At 37.5% G+C, this 19091-nt stretch overlaps 4 protein-coding genes, 1 non-coding gene and 1 pseudogene across 7 annotated transcripts; 3 read left to right on the top strand and 3 right to left on the bottom strand.

Moving 5' to 3' along the window:
- Window positions 1-2002: 2002 nt before the first annotated feature.
- Window positions 2003-4740, top strand: LOC106319502 (probable receptor-like protein kinase At5g15080). Of its 3 annotated transcripts, XM_013757849.1 has the most exons (7): window positions 2003-2256; window positions 2340-2484; window positions 2560-2870; window positions 2949-3084; window positions 3169-3305; window positions 3737-3860; window positions 3929-4740. In XM_013757849.1, exons 2-7 carry the CDS (start codon window positions 2343-2345, stop codon window positions 4423-4425), a joined length of 1347 nt encoding a protein of 448 aa, XP_013613303.1. In that variant the 5' UTR covers window positions 2003-2256; window positions 2340-2342; the 3' UTR covers window positions 4426-4740. The 3 variants fall into 3 exon arrangements, with proteins under 3 accessions (XP_013613303.1, XP_013613302.1, XP_013613304.1); XM_013757848.1 differs by having other exon boundaries at window positions 2003-2484; XM_013757850.1 differs by having other exon boundaries at window positions 2003-2480.
- Window positions 4741-4947: 207 nt separating this feature from the next.
- TRNAA-AGC lies at window positions 4948-5020 on the bottom strand. The gene has a single exon. It is a non-coding gene; the product is annotated as a tRNA-Ala (tRNA).
- Window positions 5021-5104: 84 nt separating this feature from the next.
- On the top strand, window positions 5105-8263 carry LOC106313001 (annotated as a pseudogene).
- On the top strand, window positions 8209-10970 carry LOC106313002 (V-type proton ATPase subunit d1). The gene is made up of 10 exons (XM_013750716.1): window positions 8209-8526; window positions 8743-8863; window positions 9388-9495; window positions 9578-9680; window positions 9756-9836; window positions 9926-10011; window positions 10090-10149; window positions 10233-10281; window positions 10361-10495; window positions 10593-10970. Exons 1-10 carry the CDS (start codon window positions 8346-8348, stop codon window positions 10722-10724), a joined length of 1056 nt encoding a protein of 351 aa, XP_013606170.1. The 5' UTR covers window positions 8209-8345; the 3' UTR covers window positions 10725-10970.
- A 111-nt stretch (window positions 10971-11081) lies between these two features.
- LOC106316351 (cytochrome P450 81D11-like) lies at window positions 11082-13519 on the bottom strand. The gene is made up of 3 exons (XM_013754227.1): window positions 13009-13519; window positions 12172-12555; window positions 11082-11797 (listed from the first exon to the last, which is right to left on the bottom strand). Exons 1-3 carry the CDS (start codon window positions 13504-13506, stop codon window positions 11174-11176), a joined length of 1506 nt encoding a protein of 501 aa, XP_013609681.1. The 5' UTR covers window positions 13507-13519; the 3' UTR covers window positions 11082-11173.
- Window positions 13520-16198: 2679 nt separating this feature from the next.
- Window positions 16199-17026, bottom strand: LOC106314088 (glutathione S-transferase T3-like). The gene has a single exon (XM_013752028.1). It carries the CDS (start codon window positions 17024-17026, stop codon window positions 16199-16201), a length of 828 nt encoding a protein of 275 aa, XP_013607482.1.
- Between the last annotated feature and the right edge of the window lie 2065 nt (window positions 17027-19091).

A 19091-nucleotide genomic window follows, 5' to 3' on the forward strand; every position in this document is an offset into this window, starting at 1 on the left:
AAGCTTCTTCTTCTACTTCTTCATTCTTCTTCTTCCATTCCTTTGTAGCTTCTTCTAGGCTACTCTTCGTATTCTTCTTTTGTAGTATTTAATCAAAGGTTCAATCTCAACAGATGTTTTGTTTCCTGGATAGAGTTGTAACTAAAGAACTTACAGTGAGACCTTTCTCATTGGAAGTTGAAATATTTTTTTCATTGATGATTCTTTTAACTACCGACCAAATTATACTGAAATGATTTGTCATAATAATTTTCTTTTTTTTTCTTGAACTATTATCCGTTTACAAATTATGATATGAAACTATTGGTTCGACATGATGAATATCTAAAATTTATAACATGAAAATAAAATAAAAATCGTAATTTTTGGTTTTTACCGAAAAAAATTAAAAAAATCAAACATTCTAACCGAATAAACCAAAATAAATATTAATTTAAAATAATAGTTATATTTTAGGAAATTAAAAACAAAAAAATAACCTAAAACCGAACCGATATCCAGAGAGATTTAATGTGTTTTTATTAAAAATAACGAAAATAATAATCATATTCCGAGCAAGACGCGAGTTATTACCTAGTTATTTATTACATTTGCATCATTCATGAAATTTATAAGGTTTGAAGACGAATGTTAAAGTTTAAGTAGAGTATAAAATAATGAAGAAACAAAGGGGATGTAGCTCAGATGGTACAGCGCTCGCTAAGCATGCGAGAGGTGCGGGGATCGATACGCCGCATCTCCATTCTACTTTTTTTCGTTCTTGATGTTTCCTTAGGATCATTAGCGTTAGACCAATCGGCACTCTCCTGTAAAGCAAGACCGAAAGCTCTATATTTAAAGGAATATAATATTTAATGTAAAGTTTTATAAAAGTTATTAGCGTAGTTCTTAAATGAAAAGATCTAATACAATTCCGCAGTCTTACTAATTATAAGCTTCTCGAGGACACAACTTTCCTACCATCTAACTTAGTATAAAGACCATACACTAAAAGGTATTGATATCATAGTTCTTACTTAGATTCGAATCCAACATACGTATATAATGCTCTAAAGATTGTAAACGATAGATTCTCTTAATTATTAAACTTAAATCGTACATGTAAAGATATATTTTCTATTGGCGGCTGCAACTCTGCGACCTCACCATCGGTCCTCGTGTGTTTTCGCCGCATATTACCATTTTCTCCGGTGACTCTATGGTCACTCTTAAAAGCGTTTCTTTTCAGAAAAGGAAAACAGTAAAAGCGAGGATTAGATTCATTGGTCTGAACCAAGAGTCAAAAAGACAAAACCCACCAGTAATCCCATCAATTTTAGTTGCCTACCGTTTATCCATTATAGCTGGACACCCCAGATATTTCCACGTGGAACCGTGTCACGGGAGTGTAATAAAAAAGCTTATATTCTTCTAGATGTAACGTTAGCATAATAATAACCTTTTCTTTTTGTCAACAACGTTCGCATAACTATCTCCCCAAAACTAATAAAAAGTCTACCTTTTCGTCTTGTTTTTTAATTATTTACTCAATTATTACTTTTTATAAATAGTTTCATATTAAAAAAATATTAAATGATTAATCCTGTTTAAGAATCTGGACACGAGTAAAGAAAGTTATCAACATACTTGATTAATCTATCATATCTTAACCTTTCTAAATTCTAAAGAATAAATAAGTGGTAAAACTAAATCTTATCATCACTTGTTTTCTTAGATTATCGGACATTTTGTTTGAATTTCTTTTGAAATATTAGAGGAGATTAAGGTATGGGGTCTATAGGTTATAGAAAGTTTTAAGCTACACAAAAAGTTTTTTTTTTTATGGTTGTATACAGTTAACCTTAATTATTAAAATAAAATTAACCTTAATTATTTGAGTTTATGTACGCGTACTACTTGTTTGCTGCCCAAGCTGACCAATTTGCCTCCTCTCTCTCTCTCTTTTTCACCCAAGCTGCCCGACCTGCCCGTTGCTGACCACTTCCAGTATCTCTCTCTCTCTCTCTCTTTTCTCTGCTCAAGATGCCCTTTCGTTGCCTCTCGCACGCAAAAAAGATCAGCACTTTTGTCTAAAACTTTCACTCACATCTTTTTGTCTTATCATCTCTTCTTCTTCCCTAACTCAAAGAGCTCAAATTCACTTCGACTGAACTGGGCTTTCATGATCTAATTATCACTTGGATCTTTCCTTAAAGGATCAAACTTTCCACTTCGAGAGAGTTGGGTTTCCGACTTTCTGTTAATTCCATCTTCTGGGTATGATCGAGGTTGCTGTTGTTGTCTGGATGTGATCAGAGAATTTGATATATATTCTAAAGTGAGAGACTTGTCTTGATTAGGAGATGATGGATACAGGGCAAGACTCTGTTAAACCTGAAAAGGGGAAGGTGCTGAGTAAAAAGAAGAATGGGTTTTGGTTCAGAATCAAGCTCATGTTTAGCTGCATCTCTTCCAGATCAAAAGTTGATAGTTCCACACTTGTTGGTAATAATAATCTTTCTTCAAGTTTGTTGACAAAGATTCCTCCTGATTTGTTTGGCTTTGTACCTATTGCTGCAGAACCTAAGCCTGTTATTGAGAAGCGTGAAGGTGATCCACCTAGCTGTCCGGATAACAACGGTTCCACAAAACCACTAATCAGTGGGGAACTGAAGTATTCATCCAAGCTGAGGATCTTCATGTTTAACGACCTCAAGTTAGCCACTAGGAACTTCAGACCAGAGTCTCTTCTCGGTGAAGGTGGGTTCGGATGTGTTTTCAAAGGATGGATTGAGGAAAACGGAACCGCGCCCGTCAAGCCTGGAACTGGTCTAACTGTAGCAGTCAAAACGCTGAACCCGGATGGCCTTCAAGGCCACAAGGAGTGGCTGGTAATGCAAACAATCTCATTACCTTGATTATGATGGTTACAGTCTATTATTTGATTGTTTTGCTATTCATGTGGGCAGGCTGAGATTAACTTTCTTGGAAACCTTGTTCACCCAAGCTTGGTTAAACTGGTGGGATATTGCATGGAAGATGATCAAAGGCTGCTTGTTTACGAGTTTATGCCTAGAGGGAGTTTGGAGAATCATCTTTTCAGAAGTATGTAAACCACAAAACCGCTGCTGATCTTGTTTTTTTTTTGGCTTGAAGATTCTTGTTTCATTGTTATCTTTTTGTTTTCAGGGACATTACCTCTCCCTTGGTCTGTGAGAATGAAAATCGCGGTCGGTGCAGCTAATGGTCTTGCCTTTCTTCATGAGGAAGCTGAGAAGCCTGTCATTTACCGCGATTTCAAAACATCTAACATCTTACTAGACGCGGTATGTCTGAAGCATAAGAGCTTTATTTAGCCTTAAAGTTCTTCCCTTTAGCCTCTCCATTATGGTTCTAAAAATCGGTCTTGGTGGCAAATTGGTCATAGTCTAAACGATTCTTTTACATCCGATTTATATGAGTCAAATCGGTTTAAATTGATCTAAATTAGTCTAAATCTGTTAAATTAAAAAATAATATTAGTATAAATCCACAAATTTATGTAATTTCTTTTGTTTTGTATATCTAATTTTGATTATTCATCAAAATAATTTTATAATTAAACCCAAAAAGTAAAATATCTTATATATATAAATTCAATAATTTGTTAACGCCTAGTCCCCAAATAATGCTAGTCCGCTACGAAGCGCCGGTTACCATCTAGCAATATTTTGAACAATGGTTGTTTATATTTTGGGAGCAAATGTTTCTATTTCAGGAATATAACGCAAAGCTCTCTGATTTTGGACTTGCTAAAGATGCTCCAGATGAGAAAAAATCACATGTATCAACCAGAGTCATGGGAACATATGGTTATGCAGCTCCTGAGTATGTAATGACTGGTGAGTGAGTTATCTTATTATTGGTTTGTTTAGTTACTAGACTTACTAATTTCAATTTTTAACTTCAGGACATTTGTCAACGAAGAGTGATGTATACAGCTTTGGAGTAGTGTTACTTGAGATACTAACTGGACGAAGAGCAGTGGATAAAAGCCGTCCCAACGGTGAACAAAACTTGGTAGAATGTGCGAGACCTCATCTTTTAGACAAGAAGAGGTTTTACAGACTGTTAGATCCTCGCCTTGAGGGTCACTACTCGATCAAAGGTGCTCAGAAGGCCACACAAGTAGCGGCGCAGTGTCTGAACCGAGACTGCAAAGCTAGACCAAAGATGAGTGAAGTGGTCGAAGCCTTAAAGCCGTTACCGAGTCTTAAAGACTTTGCTAGCTCGTCTTCTTCTTTCCAAACTATGCAGCCGGTTGGGAAGAACGGTGTGAGAACACAAGGAGGTGGAGGGTTTGTGTCGAGGAATGGAGTGCCTTTGAGGAGTTTGTCTAGCTTAAACTTGCCTCAAGGTTCTTCGCCTTATCGGTATGCTCGTCAGTCACCAAAGCCTAAGGGATAATAAGAGCCATGACTCAGAGTATAGGAGTTAGTTTTTATTCATGTCTGGACCGGTTGGATCATCTTCCAGCTTCCTGTTGCAAAAGAGATGGTTCTGTGGAAAGTGAAGCTTGGGAAGTTTTGGAATGTTGGGATCCTTGTTTTTGTTTCTTTGAGTTGGTGGGACTCGAGAAGATATCTTTGGTCCTGAAGGTCTAAAGATTTTGATGTGACTTTGTATTGTGTAGAAATGTAAAGGTCAAGAGTGTAAAGTGAACCTGTTGTTTGTAAAAGCTTTATGTAATGTCATATGCTACGCACTGAAAATTTTCTTTAACTTGGTTAAAATATAAAAATCCATTTATAGATTTTCGAATAATGGATAAATCATAATAGTAGGTTCTTAAACTTTTAAGTAAATAAATTCAAATAGAATGCTATGGTTGAGACTTGAGAGGCGTTGATTAGAGATCTAGAATCTCTGTGGAAGGAAGACAAAGCATAAGTATAATTGTAAACAAAAAGAAGAAAAAAAAAATTAGAATGGAGATGCGGGGTATCGATCCCCGTACCTCTCGCATGCTAAGCGAGCGCTCTACCATCTGAGCTACATCCCCTTTACTGTTTAAATTTAATATTATAATTCTAATCGTCAATAATGTTTCTTCTTCTTTGCACTTCCGTGTCCGGAACTGTGGTATGTCGGAGTCTGCAGATTTTGAGTTGCAACGATGCTGAGAAGATTACTGACGCAAACATCCTCACGCCGTCTTCTCTCTTGCAAGACTCCCTTCTTCTCAAAATCCTCTCCATCACCGTTCTCGTCATTGTCCTCTTCGCCTGATCCACCTCGCTCGGAGAGTAGCACCGTTGAACATGTCGAAGAGGCAAATGCCGTCGCCGGAAAAACCATCTCCGTCGACCGTTCTGATCTCTTCAATCCTCTCGGTACGTGTTTCATCTCAACACTCTTTTAGTAAGATTCATTTTGACAAGTTTTAGAGTCTGATTGTTGTTGGAAGATTAGACCACTCTCATGAACCCGCACCGGACTCGGAGCTCGTCAAGCACCTCAAGAGCGTCATCAAGGTACCTTAGCTTCGTACATTTTGTCCTTGGTAATTGAAAAATCGAAACTTTTGTTGTTGTTGTTGATGATGATTTTGTGTTCTGTTTGAAGTTTGATCAAATTTATCAGTTTGGTAATAGAAAAATCGAAACTTTTTTTTGTTGTTGTTGTTATTGTTGAGCTTGTGTTCTGTCTGAATTTTGATCAAATATATGAGTTTGGTAATAGAACAAAAAAATCGAAACTATTAGTTGTTGTTGAGTTTGGTAATAGAAAAATCAGAACTTTATTTTGTTATTGTTAATCTTGTGATCTGTCTGAAGTTTGATAAAGTTTATGAGTTCGGTAATAGAAAAAATCAAACTTTTTTTTTTTTTGGTTATTGTTGATCTTGTGATCTGTCTGAAGTTTGATCAAATTGGTATGCAATCACAGTTTCGGGGTGGACCAATCTCAGTGGCGGAGTACATGGAGGAGGTGCTGACTAATCCTCAATCAGGATATTACATGAACCGTGATGTGTTTGGAACTCAAGGTGATTTCATTACTTCTCCTGAAGTAAGCCAGATGTTCGGCGAGGTACCGTTTCTTGTCTCTAGGAGTTGTGGATTTGTGTTTTGTGACTGACTTACTTACTCGGTTGTTGTGGATGATAGATGATTGGTGTTTGGACTGTGTGTCTGTGGGAGCAAATGGGAAGGCCAGAGAGGGTCAAACTCATTGAGCTAGGTCCAGGTCGAGGAACACTCATGGTTGATCTCCTTCGTGTATGTATACTATGCTCTTGTGCTACATCCTTGAGATTTCTCTAATTCTGTAAAAACTTATTTCACTCCTGTCTCTGGTGGACTTTTCATTTTTAGGGTACATCAAAGTTTAGAGAGTTCACGGATTCATTGCATATACACTTGGTGGAATGCAGTCCTGCGCTGCAGAAGCTTCAGCGCCAGAACCTGAAATGCACAGATGAAAGTAGTTCGGAGAAGAAAGCTATCAGTTCGCTAGCTGGGACACCTGTGCACTGGCACGCTACTCTTGAAGAGGTACCTTCAGGAGGTATGCATGAACTTATTACATTTACTCTCATATGCATTCAAAGCAGTGATGCTCCTGCATAGTTTTCTCAGGGTATCTCTTGTTTTCTCTTTTGCTTTCATGACAGTACCAACAATAATCATAGCTCATGAGTTTTATGATGCTCTTCCAGTTCATCAGTTTCAGGTTACTGTTGGTGTCATGCTTCATTTTTATATATAGAAATTACCGATAGGCGGTAACTAGTCTAGTAGAGTATTAGCATGGCTGATTATTTAGGGCCTAGACGAATTGTTGATTTATGTTTTATATATTTTACATTTATATTAGATATTTTTCGTTTTTAGGTTTAGTTACAAAATAATATTTTGATGAATTATAAAATTAGATATACCAAAAATAAAAATTAGACAAATTTGTGGTTTTGAAGTACATTATTGTTTGATTTAAGAGATTTAGACATATTGATTTAAACGGATTTAAATTGTGTTTAACCTATTTAGAACAGTTTAAACTGGTTTGAGTTGCATAAATCAGATTTTTTAAAAATCCATGTCTAGACCGATTTTTAGAATACTAGAAATTACATTGCAATATAGTTACCCCTTTGAGTTTAGTATGTGTATCTCATGTGGTCTCACTGCAGAAATCTCCTCGTGGCTGGTTTGAGAAAATGGTTGATGTAGGAGAAGATTCACAGTAAGTATACATATCTCATTAGTGAGATTTGCTTAGAAACCTTCAAACTAATCGATGCATTGTTGGTTTTATAGGTTCCGCTTTGTTCTATCCCCACACCCTACACCTGCATCCTTATATCTCATGAAACGTTGCACGTGGGCTACACCTGAGGAAAGAGAGAAGCTTGAGCACGTCGAGATCAGCCCCAAATCAATGGATTTGACTCAAGAAATGGCCAAGAGAATAGGCTCTGATGGAGGTGGAGCACTTATAATGGCATGGATGGACTCGTTTCAGACAGTCTTCAGGTTTGTGTCCTAAGCATGCTTTTGTAAAGTCTTGGCGTCTGAATATGTAACAATTCTTTGTCTTTTGCATTATGTCTTTAAGGCTATTAGAAAACACAAGTTCGTCAACATACTGGATGATCCAGGGTCTGCTGATCTAAGTGCTTATGTTGATTTTCCTTCGATACAACACTGCTGAGGAAGCTTCAGGTTTGTGCCTATACTCACTGCTCGTTCGTTGTAATAATAGAGAGTTAACTTACTGTATTTATTTTTTTGCAGAAAATGTGTTGGTTCATGGACCTATGACTCAGTCTCAGTTCTTGGGTTCTCTTGGGATAAACTTCAGAGTTGATGAGCTGCTACAGAGCTGTGATGATGAGCAGGCTGAATCCTTGAGGTCTGGATATTGGAGGCTTGTTGGAGATGGTGAAGCACCTTTCTGGGAAGGAGGTGATGAAGAGACACCGATTGGAATGGGCACGAGGTATCTTGCAATGGCTATTTAACTTGGTTTGTCACAATCTCAGTTCACAGTAATAAAAGCTTTTGAGTTTAAAGTTTTGCTATATGTTATAATCAACATCAAATATTTTATATCATTTCCAAATACTTTTACATTTTTAGTCAATAAAATACTTCATCCGTTTAAGATTTTTTTGATTTTTTTCTTGTTTCACAAAGATAAATTTTATATATTGCTAAGGATTAAATCGTAATTCAACGTGCCAAGGCCAAGATTGCAAACAAACCAATCAAATTCAAAGCTATCTTCCCCCACGTCGATCTCTCTGTCTCTCTGCTTCAATATTTTCCCTACAGATCTCTACCATCAATCTCCGAGATCTGAAATATCTCCGGAAGAGAAGCATGTACGGATTCGAGGCGCTCACGTTCAACATCCACGGCGGATACTTGGAGGCGATCGTGAGAGGCCACCGTGCTGGTCTTCTCACCACCGCCGATTACAACAATCTCTGCCAGTGTGAAAACCTCGACGACATCAAGATGCACCTCTCCGCCACCAAGTACGGCTCTTACCTCCAAAACGGTGCGTTTTCCCCCCTATGATCCCGTGATCTCTTAGAATGTGACATCAGTTGTGTAATGAATTTTATTATTCGTACAAAGACAGACAAATGTTCTTTTGTTTGAAATTGGACAGTTAGTTTGTGTCTGAACTTCATTGTTGTAGTTTCCTTAACGCCGTTATGAATTTTGGTTAGTTGACTTTGACTTTTCTGTTTCGTTTTATTTTTGGATGCAGAACCGTCACCTCTGCATACCACAACGATCGTGGAGAAGTGTACACTCAAACTTGTTGATGACTATAAGCATATGCTTTGCCAAGCTACTGAGCCTATGTCAACCTTCTTGGAGTACATCAGGTAACTCAGATACGGATGGTGCTGCGTAGGGCTGGTCCTGAGATTTACGGGGCTTTGAAACAATTACGAACTAAGTACTAAATGATTAATACACATATTTTTATCAATTTGGGGGCCGGGTAATATATACATATTAACCATTAAACTTGTGTTGATAGGGCCGATTCTGAAATTTACGGGGTTTTGAAACAATTACAAACTGATTACTAAATAACCAACGTATATAAATTTTTTATTAACCAACGTTAAAAAAATTGGGAGTCAAAGGCGAATGTTTCTTTTCGCTATGTCCAGTGTACATCATAGCGTGTAAGGTTTGGTAACTTTTGTGAAGCTCCATCTTTAAAGAGAGTGCAGTGAAGTGTTATAATGAAAGCAAAGAGTTTTAATTATTTTGTTGTAGCTTTTTACTGTTACCGTGCTTTTCTTTCTTACTTTTTTTCCTGGATTAAGTTTAGTGTATATCTATCTTCTAAATGACGCTGGTATTTGAGATACTGAGTACTTTTGATATTGTAATGCAGATACGGCCACATGATTGACAATGTCGTGCTGATTGTTACTGGAACTTTGCACGAGAGAGATGTTCAAGAGTTGATCGAGAAATGTCACCCTTTAGGCATGTTTGATAGGTACTCCGCCTTGACCTTTTGGATCTTCTATACCTCTTTTAGATCCTTTTAATTTTTTTTGCTCATGATTTTTATTTTACAGCATTGCCACATTGGCAGTTGCTCAGAACATGAGGGAGCTGTATAGGTTGGTGCTTGTGGATACTCCTCTTGCTCCTTATTTCTCCGAATGCTTAACATCAGAGGTACATAGCTGAAACATTTACTATCCTAGTTACTGGATACATTTGTTAAATTAAGAAATTCGTTTCATTTTTCAGGATTTGGATGACATGAACATAGAGATTATGAGGAACACGCTCTACAAAGCATACCTTGAGGATTTTTACAAGTTCTGTCAGGTGCTAGTCAATTCCTGAATCTGTTTTCACAATATTTCATAATCTAACTATACAAGCTATAACCCGTTTTGGCTGTGTATCCGAAATAGAAACTTGGTGGGGCGACCGCAGAGATAATGTCTGACCTTCTGGCATTCGAAGCTGATAGAAGAGCTGTCAACATCACCATCAATAGGTAATTAATTACTGATGTTACCATTGTTCTGCTACTTTCTTTATAAAGGCGCTGAAACTTGGTTTTCTTTCCATGAAGCATTGGCACTGAGCTTACAAGAGAAGACAGGAAGAAACTGTACTCTAACTTTGGTCTCCTGTAAGAATTCTAGATCCAAAGGATAGTCCCATTCAATGTTTGCATAGAACTCTAGAGCAGTTTCTCTTTTTTTGCTTCTGCAGCTATCCATATGGACACGAGGAGCTAGCTATCTGTGAAGACATAGATCAGGTAAACATGAAGCTAATATATTATAATAAATATGTTAAATGTTACATCAATAATGAATCCTATTGTCATTCATTAATAGGTTCGTGGTGTGATGGAGAAGTACCCCCCTTACCAAGCAATATTCTCAAAGATGTCTTACGGAGAGAGCCAGATGCTTGACAAGGCGTTTTATGAAGAAGAAGTACGAAGGCTTTGCTTAGCCTTTGAGCAGCAGGTTTGTTTCCATATACGTTTCTTGAGTTCAGGGTGTAATACATTGAAGATCATGCCTAATACTAAAAGAATGGTTTGTTCAAACCTGAGTATTGCAGTTCCATTACGCGGTGTTCTTTGCTTACATGAGGTTGAGGGAGCAGGAGATCAGGAACTTGATGTGGATATCGGAATGTGTTGCGCAGAATCAGAAGTCGAGGATCCACGACAGTGTTGTTTACATGTTCTGAGGTCTGGGAAGAAGTTGAGAGACACATATTGAAATGTGTCTTTAAAAACTGGAGAATAAGAAGGAAGAACCAGTTTTGGTTTTTTTTTTCAATGCTCCGGTTTACCAGAGAAATCTGATGTACAATCTACATTTACTCAAATAAGAAGAATCTCTCCTATTTATTTTTTTATTTTTTTTGCCCTGTCTTGCTTGGTTTATTGCCAATAAACTCTTGTAATAATATAAACTATTTATGTTTGTTTTATAATATTTTATTATAACACTTGAAAGAGTTTAATTCAAAATTTTCAAAAGTTTTTTTTATTTTTCTAAACGGAAATGTAGATTTTATTAAAAGTCTGATTTGAACAAAATTTCCCAAGTCAATCTATTACATTCTTATAATATCAGCAGAGGATATTAGTTCAAATGAAGATATAATGTATAACAAGGTTCTGAAGATGATATTTATGTACAAGAAGAAGCATCTAAAATCTTATGGACAATGGGACGAGTTCTACACATAGCTTCCAACGGTGTAGCTTTACGCATGATGGTTCCCTTTTCAGTTTCCTTCATGTCCACATATCCTTCTCCCACTCTCTCCCATTCGAAACATTGCACCAACGAACCGAGAGCCAAAGTCACAAGCCTCTGAGCTAGCCCTGATCCAGGACAAGCCCTTCGTCCAATCCCAAATGACATCAACTTCTTATCCTCTCCTTCCTTCTCAAACCTCTCTGGCTTAAACTTTTCTGGCTCTTCCCACATATCCGGGTCTCTATGAATGGCCCATACGTTCACAAGTAAAATTGCGCCTCGTGGGACATCGTACCCTGCCACCATGCAATCTTCTGATGCCAAGTGAGGGAGGAGCATTGGAGCAACGGGATAAAGCCTTAAAGTCTCTGACATAATGTTCTGGAGATAAGGAAGTTTGACAATGTCTTGTTCCTCTATTAACCGGTCTAAACCGATTTGCTCGTCGATTTCGGTCTTTGCCTTTTTCAATACTTCTGGATGGTTCAACAAGTTCGACATCGCCCATTCTAACGTTCCTGCTGACGTATCAGTCCCGGCAAGTATCATTACCTATCCAAATTAAAATTCAGTTATAAAATACAATAAACCATTAATCAATCTTTTATGAATTACTAAGAGGTTTTGGACCAAAACTAGTAATCCGTCTAAGTTTGAAACCATAACATGTTTAGTTTTATTCCAAACACCATTCAATCTTGTGACGTTTGATTTGTTATCTGTGTATTTTTTGCATTGTTCTAAAAATCAACATGTATAGATCGAAAATCGGTCATAACCAAAATGATTTTTCTAAACCGTTTTTTTTTTAAAGTAGGTGGTGTATAAGCGTGTGTCAAAACACTAACTATTCTTTTAGTCGAGGTAATAACTTTTGGTAACCTCTTAATCAAATTTACTATTTTGATGTGTCATTAATTACTTACAAGAATGATTCCTTTGGTGATGACATCAGTGTAGTAACCAGGCTGAGTTTCTTGGAGGGAAAGCAAATGATCAATCATGCTGTTGCCCTTTTCTTTCTCCTCACGTTTCTCATCCACAAGACTTTGCAAAAACCCGTCAACCCGACCCGCTAGCTCTTTCACTTGTTTCTCATAGTTCGTTATCCAACGAAGGATCGGGAAATAGTCCGCGGCGTTTCCAGCGCCGCCACTAACAACCACCTCCGCAATCAACTGCCTAACGTGTCTTGCCTCGTCGTCGTTCTCTGTTCTATCGCCGTAAAATCGCTTTCCCGCGACCATCCTAAGGATGTTGTTGATAGTCAAGCTCATAAACAATGGTCTCAGCTCCACCTTTGCAAACTCCTAAGATATAATGATTACATTCAAATAGTTCAGTTTTTTTTTTTTAAATATACTAAAGTACGTATTTGTTTATATCGATATTTAAGAAAGCCTATTAAGCGGATGATAATATTGAGATGAGTCTAGATTGTTAGGACCTAAACACTCACGAATTATAAAATATGTAGTTTAATATATTAGGTATGCAATTTATAAATAAATTATTTAATTTTCATATTATTTATTATAGAATATATAAATTATCATATTTTATAAAAATAAATTTATATTATTTATTATAATTATTAGGTGGTTTAGAAGTAAATGCATTAATTTTAGAAAGTCTAACAAACTTTGTAAGCGGAGCCTAAAATATTTTTTAGAAAACTCGTTTATAATTTGACAAAAAAAAATATTTTGAAAAATGTAAATATTTTATTTCTCTAAACTGGAACTCAATGCAATGGCACATACTCGTTGAGAGTGTTTCGATAGAGAGAATATCAGCCGTTGGATCTCGTCTTGACGGATAGATAAGAAGCTATTGAGCCTAAGAGAAGAGAAGATCTCAATGGAACCAACTCGACGGAGATTCCGCCAACTGTCGCCATAAGCCGCACCAGCCATAGTGGTTGAGTTGTATCCGATGTGTTTCCCGACAATAAACTCTGGCCGGTTAGCTAAAACGATGTCGTTCTTGGTGAAGCATTCCTCAGCGACGGAGTGAGAAGACACAACAAGAACGAGGCGAGTGCCGAGGCGGAGAGAGAAAATAGAGCCGCCGTCTAGTGATTTAGAGATAGAGAGAAATCTACGGTGTAGCGGCAGCTTTAGGAGGTGAAAATGTCCAATGACTGGAAATGGCCGAGTTGGACTAGGCGGTAGGTTTAGTTTGCGCCGCCGTTTTCCGAGCAAGAGTTTAAGAGAGAGGAAGAATAGGGAGAGAGATAGGATCAGGTAAAAAGTTTCCATTATTGAGTTGTTGTTTTTTCTTTATTTGTTAAATAAGTTAAAAACATGTTGTGGTTAAGCTGGTTATATAGTGAGACAATGAAGTAATAAAATATAATATTATGTCTCAATTAGTTGCGTAAATAAGCTTCGTGAATCGAGATACAAAAAGTAAAATAAGAGGATAAGAGTTCTGATGATGTCACTGCTTACTATACATTGTTTTCCACAGAGTTCTCCCAGGGAGAACTGATATGAACTCATGCGATGTGGCCGTAACATAAGCACATGACACGTGCTAACTAGTATGTGATGTGTTTGAGGTCATTGCATATGTCACAACACATTGCTCTTCTTATACTATTGACATTTGGATCGTATAGGAAGATTGGACTATCGTTAACCTAAATCAGCATGTTGCATGAGCTTTTGCATAGTACCTAGATGATTTGACGTTGTGTTAATTTATTAGGGTTTAAAACCAAGGGGAAATTCAAGATGGATAAGAGCATCCACAATCCTTAGGATTTTTTTATTAAACTTTTTTTTTCTACAATGGTGATCTCCGACTTGAAGTCTTTAGAATAATTTTTTTTTTTTAAGTAAATTTTTAATTTATCAATTTTATTGCATAATTAAATTTAAAAATACAATAATTAAAAATAAAAATACAACAATTATTAATCTTCATCACCAAATTTGTTCCAAATATTTTGAATTACATCATTTTTCAATTGGTCATGCATCTGCCTATCACGAAGATCATTCCGATTGGAAAACATATTATTCAGATTTGTAGGCTTCTAGGTTTCCACCTGTGAACTTCTGGTGACGTCTCCTTCTTCAAATTCAGATATATCGATACGAGTGTATCCATCCCGTTCATCTTCGACTATCATATTGTGTTGTATGATACATGCTCTCATAATCTTCCATATCTTTTCTTTATCCAATGTTTTTACCGGGTTTCTCACTATCGCAAATCGAGCTTGCAATACTCCAAAAGCCCTCTCCACATCTTTTCGGGTTGTTTCTTGAACTTTAGCAAATAACTCTTGTTGAGGAGTTTGAGGGAGGGTGATAGATTGGATAAATGTTGACCATTTTAGATATATACCGTCTGTGAGGTAGTACGCCAACTTATACATGTGTCCGTTGACCATGTACTTTACCCTCGGAGCTCGACCTTCTAAAATGTCATCAAAAACAGGAGACCGATCGAGGACATTAATATCGTTTAAGGTACCTGGAGGACCGAAGAAAGTGTGTCATATCCAAAGATCGTGTGAAGCTACAGCCTCTAAGACAATTGTCTGTTTTTCTGATCCACGTGCGTATTGTCCTTTCCAAGCGGTTGGGCAGTTTTTCCACTCCCAATGCATACAATCAATGCTCCCGACCATCCCAGGAAACCAGCGTTTCTCTCCAATATCGAGTAGTCGTTGAAGATCCTCCGGTGTGGGTCGTCGTAGATACTCATCTCCAAATAACTGTATAATTCCGTCAGTTAAATTATGTAAACACGAAAGTGTTGTGGTCTCACCAAGTCGGAGATATTCGTCAATCGTGTCAGCCGCAGTACCATAAGCAAGCAGACGAATTGCTGCCGTACATTTTTGTAGTGCAGAAAGACCGAACCTCCCGGTTGCATCTCTTCTTTGCTAAAAGAATGGAAAGCAGTCTGATAGGCCATGAACAAGACGCAAGAATAAGTTCTTATTCATGCGGAAACGACGTCTGAATAAATGAGACGAGAATGTCGCATCTTCGCTGAAGTAGTCATTCCATAAGCAGGCCTCTCCTCCTTCGCGGTGTCGTTCTACATAAGCACGTGTCCTTTGCAGTATGGTTTCGGCCTCCACGATGTCGTTGTATGTATCTTCAACGATTTCGTCGAAAAGTTCGTCTACTCTTTTTTCAAGTCCATCGGATGAAGATGATGACATTTTAGGTTTCCCTCTTTTTAAAACAAAATATTTAGTTGAGTTTTTTCAAAAAAAATATTTTTTTGGATATAGATCTTAAAAATTTACCAAATTTAAAAAAGGATATTCATTTTCTCATTACCTTTTCATCTTACTTGCAATTTTCATTTGCTTTTTTGGGTAAAAGATCTTAAAAATTTACCAAATTTTAATCTTATATGGTATTAGTTCATAAAATACATTTTTCAATCATCTTATTTCCAATTTGTTTGAAATTGTAACATCTCCCTTATATAAGTTTTAAAACTAACATTTTTTTTGAAATTGTAACATCTACCTTATCTAAGTTTTAAAACTAAGTGTAGTTTCAACTAAACAAGAGGATACACAAGTTCAAAACATAATCAGAATATTACCTAAACAGAAGTGGTTCTAATAGTAGTACGAACCGATTACAAGTATAGGCAAGCAAAATATTACAACCTCTCCGAGAAACACTATTTTGGGAGGCAAGATTTAAACAAGAGGAAACAAGTTTTGAGGAAAAAGGAAACAACCTCTCCGAGATACATAGCTAAAGACTACATTGAGTACTACTTATAATACATAAAGTGAGGGAAAAGAACCCGTGACTTACTTCACATGAGCTACAGACCGCCAAATGCACCTGTGACTTCCTTCACATGCCTACTCAGATATACCTGACATCAAATAAGACAACGGTTAGTAAAGTTCAAAAGCAAAATGGTACTGAAAACATAAACAATACCTCAAACAAGATTAAGACATCAAAGCATTTCAGACTTTAGTTTCATTTTAAGACTTGTTTCCATCTCAGTTAAAGGCTCTTTTTTCGCGAGTAAACAATCAAGAATCTTAGCTCTAAAGAGTTTTTCTTTAACTTCTAAAACCCTCTGAAGCTTTCCCAACTCCTCCTCTCTACCACTTTTCTTCTTCTTACTACCAGCTTTGGTAGCCTTTACCCCGGGAGGTCTACCCTCTGGTTCTCCGACTTGCTCTTCTTTTCTATCAACCTCCAACACTTTTTTGCGCTTTTCCTTTCCACCGTCCTTAGGCCCATAGGAAGAGCACCATTTCTGGTCATGCCTAAGCTCCCTCCAGCAGTGATCCATGGAGAACTTGTACTCGTTATTACTGAAGAAGATGTCTAAGGCAGCTTTCATCACATCATCATCATTTTGGCCACTTCTCTGCTCCCTCAGAGCCGCGTCATAGCATCCAGCGAACTTGGATACGTCAGTGTTGATCCTACCCCACCTCTGCTTGCAAGAGGTAACCTCTCTCGGTACTGTCCCAACCAGCTGCGGGCTTGCGTTGTAGTAATCTACAATCCGCTTCCAGAAAGCACCAGCTTTCTGCTCATTGCTGACGACGAGATCCTTACTGGTGTTAAGCCAAGCACCAATAAGGATCTTATCCTCCTTCGGAGACCACTTCCTCCTGACACCAGACTCGACAGCAGACTCGACAACAGGCTCGACAACTAACTCACTAGGACCTTGGCTACTGAACCAAAAAGTTTCAGGTGAATCAAGGTCCACTGGAGTCTGAGATTGACTAAACAGTAGGTTCATATAACTAGTGTCCTTTTCCATCTTAATAGATTGGTCTGTGTCCCTCTAATAGCAACACATAGACTTAAGTAGACGCCCTTAAACTATGAGACCTAACTAGTTGCATTTAATTTTTAAAAACCGAGCAGTTAGGAAGGTAGAAAGCTAACTAGTTGCATTGAACACCAATCAAATCAGACTAATACCCATTTGTAAAGCACAAAAACATTTAAAACAATCAACTCTGAGGCGGTAGGAAGGTAGAAACCAAACACCTAGCATTTACGCAGTCAACTACGACTAACATCTTTTTCAGGTTTTATTTTTAATTAAACAACTACAATTAAAGCATTTACGCAAGAACAACTACAACTAACATATATGTTTTTAATTATTCAAAGAAAAGAGAGTATGAGGTAGTACTAAACATACCTAATTAAATAGACGCTCTCGAGCTTTATGACAGTCTGGTTTACTTCTTTGAAGTTCTTCCTACAAAAACATTAGATCAAACAGTCAAAAGTTTTACTAAGTAGAATGAACAACAACCAAAAGCACAAGACAGATACTTACCACTCAGGAACATAACAGCCAAACCTATGAAAACTAATGCGGACACCATTACACAAAGTGCCAATGCAAAGGCATTTGTAGTCTCTGATTTCTTCTTTAGCTCACACACGGTCTTCTATAGCTTAAGCAGCTTCTGGTCACACTCAAAAGCTTGATCCTTGAGCTGCCTGAGATGTCTCTGAAACTCACTCATCTCCTCCATTAAAGCCACATCCCACCATTTTCATATGTGGCAGTCCCCATCATCGACATTGGCGCACATGAAATGTCTTATGTATGGATCTTTAGGTGTGTAAGAGCATTCGACAACAGGCTGAGCACCACAGTAGCATGCCGTCGGGATTCCATCATCAGCCTCTCGTTGAGGTGGGAACTGATCCGGCTCTGCATTGCAGTACACTACAAGAAAACATTATAATTCTGACGGACATTCTGACGGAAAATGAGATCCTCGGAATATTCCGACGAATTTCCGAGGAAATTCTGAGAAAAACAAAATTTGGGTTTCCTCGGAATTTCCTCGGAATATACCGATGAAATACCGAGGAAGGCATATTCCTCGGAAAACACCGACGAATATCCGAGGATATATTATAGCCGTTGGAGAGCCGTTGGGGATTTTTAAAATTCCGAAGAAATTCCGAGGAAAGAGCCGCTGCCGTCGGTATTCCGTCGGAATTTCCTCGGTACTGTCGGCAGCATTTCATCTATAAATACCCGCACCCCCCAACCTCCTCATTCACTCCATTTCTTCATCCTCTCACATACTATATTTACACACGAATTTGATTGAAAAAAACATGTCTTCTTCAAATTATTATCGTTCTTGGATCGATCGACCTCATTTGGATCCGAACACGAGATTGCTTACGGAAGAATACCAACAAGGTATAACTGAATTCATGGAGTTAGTTCAACGACAACCGGAAGCAGAAACGGGTATGTTAAGATGTCATTGCTCTAATGTAAAAATAGAAATATTATTAAAGAGTGGGATGTTTGGACTCATCTATATTTGAATGGGTTTACACGAAGTTACAAAATTTGGTATCATCATGGAGAAACCGATTATGAATATGGTAGTACTAGCGAACCTCAGCTTGCGGTTAGGTTAGAAGAACCAATTAGAATGGATGTAGATTATGGTGTAGGTACTGAGCAGATGGTAAATGATCATTTTAGAGGGGAAGATTTACCCAATGCAGAAGCTATGAGATTTTATGATATGTTGAATGTTGGAAAGAAATTCTTGTACGAAAGTTGTAGAGATGGTCATTCAGCTTTATCATCTGCAACAAGACTGATAGGCATTAAAACATATTATAATTTGGCTGAAGATTGTGTGGATGCGATTGCTGATTTTGTAAAAGGTATTCTACATGAGGATAATGTAGTCTCTGGTTCATACTACGAGGTTCAGAAACTGGTAGTTGGTCTTGGTTTATCGTATCAGGTAATAGATGTATGCAGCGACAACTGCATGATTTATTGGAGGGCGGATGAACAGCGGGTTACATGCAAATTTTGTGGAAAG

This window comes from Brassica oleracea, chromosome C9 (genome assembly GCF_000695525.1).
Source record: "Brassica oleracea var. oleracea cultivar TO1000 chromosome C9, BOL, whole genome shotgun sequence".
In the NCBI taxonomy this organism is placed as follows: domain Eukaryota; kingdom Viridiplantae; phylum Streptophyta; class Magnoliopsida; order Brassicales; family Brassicaceae; genus Brassica; species Brassica oleracea.